The 2169-nt window shown below is 32.8% G+C and overlaps 1 protein-coding gene across 1 annotated transcript in view; it reads right to left on the reverse strand.

Annotated features, from left to right (window-relative positions):
• Positions 1 to 222: 222 nt before the first annotated feature.
• LOC112513668 (CRAL-TRIO domain-containing protein C23B6.04c-like) overlaps positions 223 to 2169 on the reverse strand; it is a 12889-nt gene continuing 10942 nt past the window's right edge. Inside the window, exons 5-6 of the mRNA XM_025120007.1 lie at positions 1384 to 1632; positions 223 to 598 (exon numbers count right to left, since the gene is read on the reverse strand). Of these exons, the coding sequence (XP_024975775.1) occupies positions 293 to 598; positions 1384 to 1632 (555 nt within the window). The 3' untranslated portion in view covers positions 223 to 292. The remainder of the gene's footprint in view (positions 599 to 1383; positions 1633 to 2169) is intronic.

Consider the following 2169-nt stretch of genomic DNA (forward strand, 5'->3'; position numbering starts at 1 on the left):
CATGTGGGATGGAGGTTTTAACGAGAGCAGTAACCAAATAAGAGGTCATGAAAACGATTACATTATTCGTAAAATTACATGTGATTTTACATTAACAATCAACGCGGCCAAAGTCAAGTGAATCACAATCGGTTTCTTACTCTCTTATTTTGTTACTGTTCTCTTATGAACCTGAGACTCTGTGTATATATATATATATATATATATATATATATATATATATATATATAAAACAGCATCTTCTTGTACATATATGAAACATTTGTTTTTCTCAGGTTGAAGGAAATGTTAGCTAGCTAGCTGTGGCTAGAGGGTTGGGTGCCGTTTCTGGTCCTACATATGGTTCGACACAATGACCATTGGTATCATGGAGAGTCTCAGAATCCCAAAACTTGCCACTTTTTATATCATCCTCAGCCATTAACTTAGAGAACTCTTCATGGTCATACTTCAAAGTCAACCCAGGGTTTCCCCCAAACTCACTCGGAAGGTTTTCGGTATCGAAATACGATTTCATAATCTCGGTACTAGCCTTGTCGTTTGGGTAAACAAATTTGATCTTCTGATGTGTTTTTGGGTCTATGAAGTAACTCACAACCTGCGTATAGATATATGGAGGAGATGTCAAACAACCATTAATCATTCATTATGATCATGACTTTAGATTTTAAAACAAAAATGTTTATGGGCCACATATTCGACAATTAATATATATTGGTCTCTAAAAATTACATGGTTTGTATTTGAAACCTTATATAATATATATATATATATATATATATAGAGAGAGAGAGAGAGGGGGGGGGGGCAAAATCAGATGATAACCCCATATATTGTCATAAGTATGAGAACTATTATCATAAGATAGTGTTTCACATGATTTTTCTCATTTAAAAGGCTAGAATTTAATATACTGATTAACATATATTTCTTTCTAAATGTGTCTGTTTTATATGTATTGAATTCAGAATGTGAAACCTTTTAGTTTTATTTTTTGTTTTACAGACACAAAAAAATGTTCAGATTGTGTAACAAATATATGTTAATCAATACACTAAACCGAAGCCATAGATGAAAAAAATCATGTGAAATACCATATAATGCATCGGTTCTCAAGGTTATCACAATTTTATGAGTTCTCAAATGAAGACTCAAGACTCCTAGTTGGGTTCGGGAGAAACCACTACAAAAATAGAAAATTGAGAAACACCCTAACAACCATTCATTTGTCCGATATACAAAGATCCATAAAAGTAATTATTGAATGGTTATTAAGGTCTTCGTTTTCCAATTTTCTTAGGTCTATATATAAAAGATATTGTGCTTAATTATATAAGTTTGATTGCTAATCATATATATGTTGATTAACAAAAGGTGATTTACCTTATAGAATGCTTGAAATATTTTTGGAGGATTATAGAGGACGACAATGGCAAGTCTTTCAGGATAATGGTTCTGTAACACGTTCAAGATATCTCGAGTTGTTTTCAGCTGGATATTTGAGGCATTCATTGAATACCCGCTGAAATCAATCAACCATGACATCTGTTCTTGGCCTTCTGGGAGGTTTAGAATCGCATTCTCAATTAGATATACCAGATGACGGACATTGCCATCACCCGTTTTAGTATTCTGCAACAACGTAGTAGAAATAATTAGTATCTAAATAAACAAAAACATCGCAGTATATCCCACCTGAAGTGGAGTCATGGAAGGTAAGATATTCGCATATCTTACTGTTACCCTAACAATTAAAGCGACATAAATTAATATTTGAATCAGGTTCATAGAATCACCCAACCATGATGATCCATATGACCAGCATCTAGTGGACCCATTTGCAGGATATTGAAATCTCATATCAACTAGAAATAAACCATTAAACTTATATATATATATATATATATATATATAGAGAGAGAGAGAGAGACTTGGGATCATGTGAGATCAATGATTTTTCGAAAGATCCGTAAGACCAATTCTCAACCCTTGGATTAGATATACAATCGTTAGATCTAAACATTCATAAACGCCACGAGACTTCTCAATAATTATAAAATTGTCATCTTGCAACTTTAAACCATTAAATCATTAGATTATAAAGTTGATCAATGAACATAAATTGGTCTTACGGGTCTCACAAAAAACCCTTGGTCTCACGTGAACCCA

This window comes from Cynara cardunculus, assembly GCF_001531365.2.
Source record: "Cynara cardunculus var. scolymus isolate 2C chromosome LG 5, CcrdV1, whole genome shotgun sequence".
In the NCBI taxonomy this organism is placed as follows: Eukaryota; Viridiplantae; Streptophyta; class Magnoliopsida; order Asterales; family Asteraceae; genus Cynara; species Cynara cardunculus.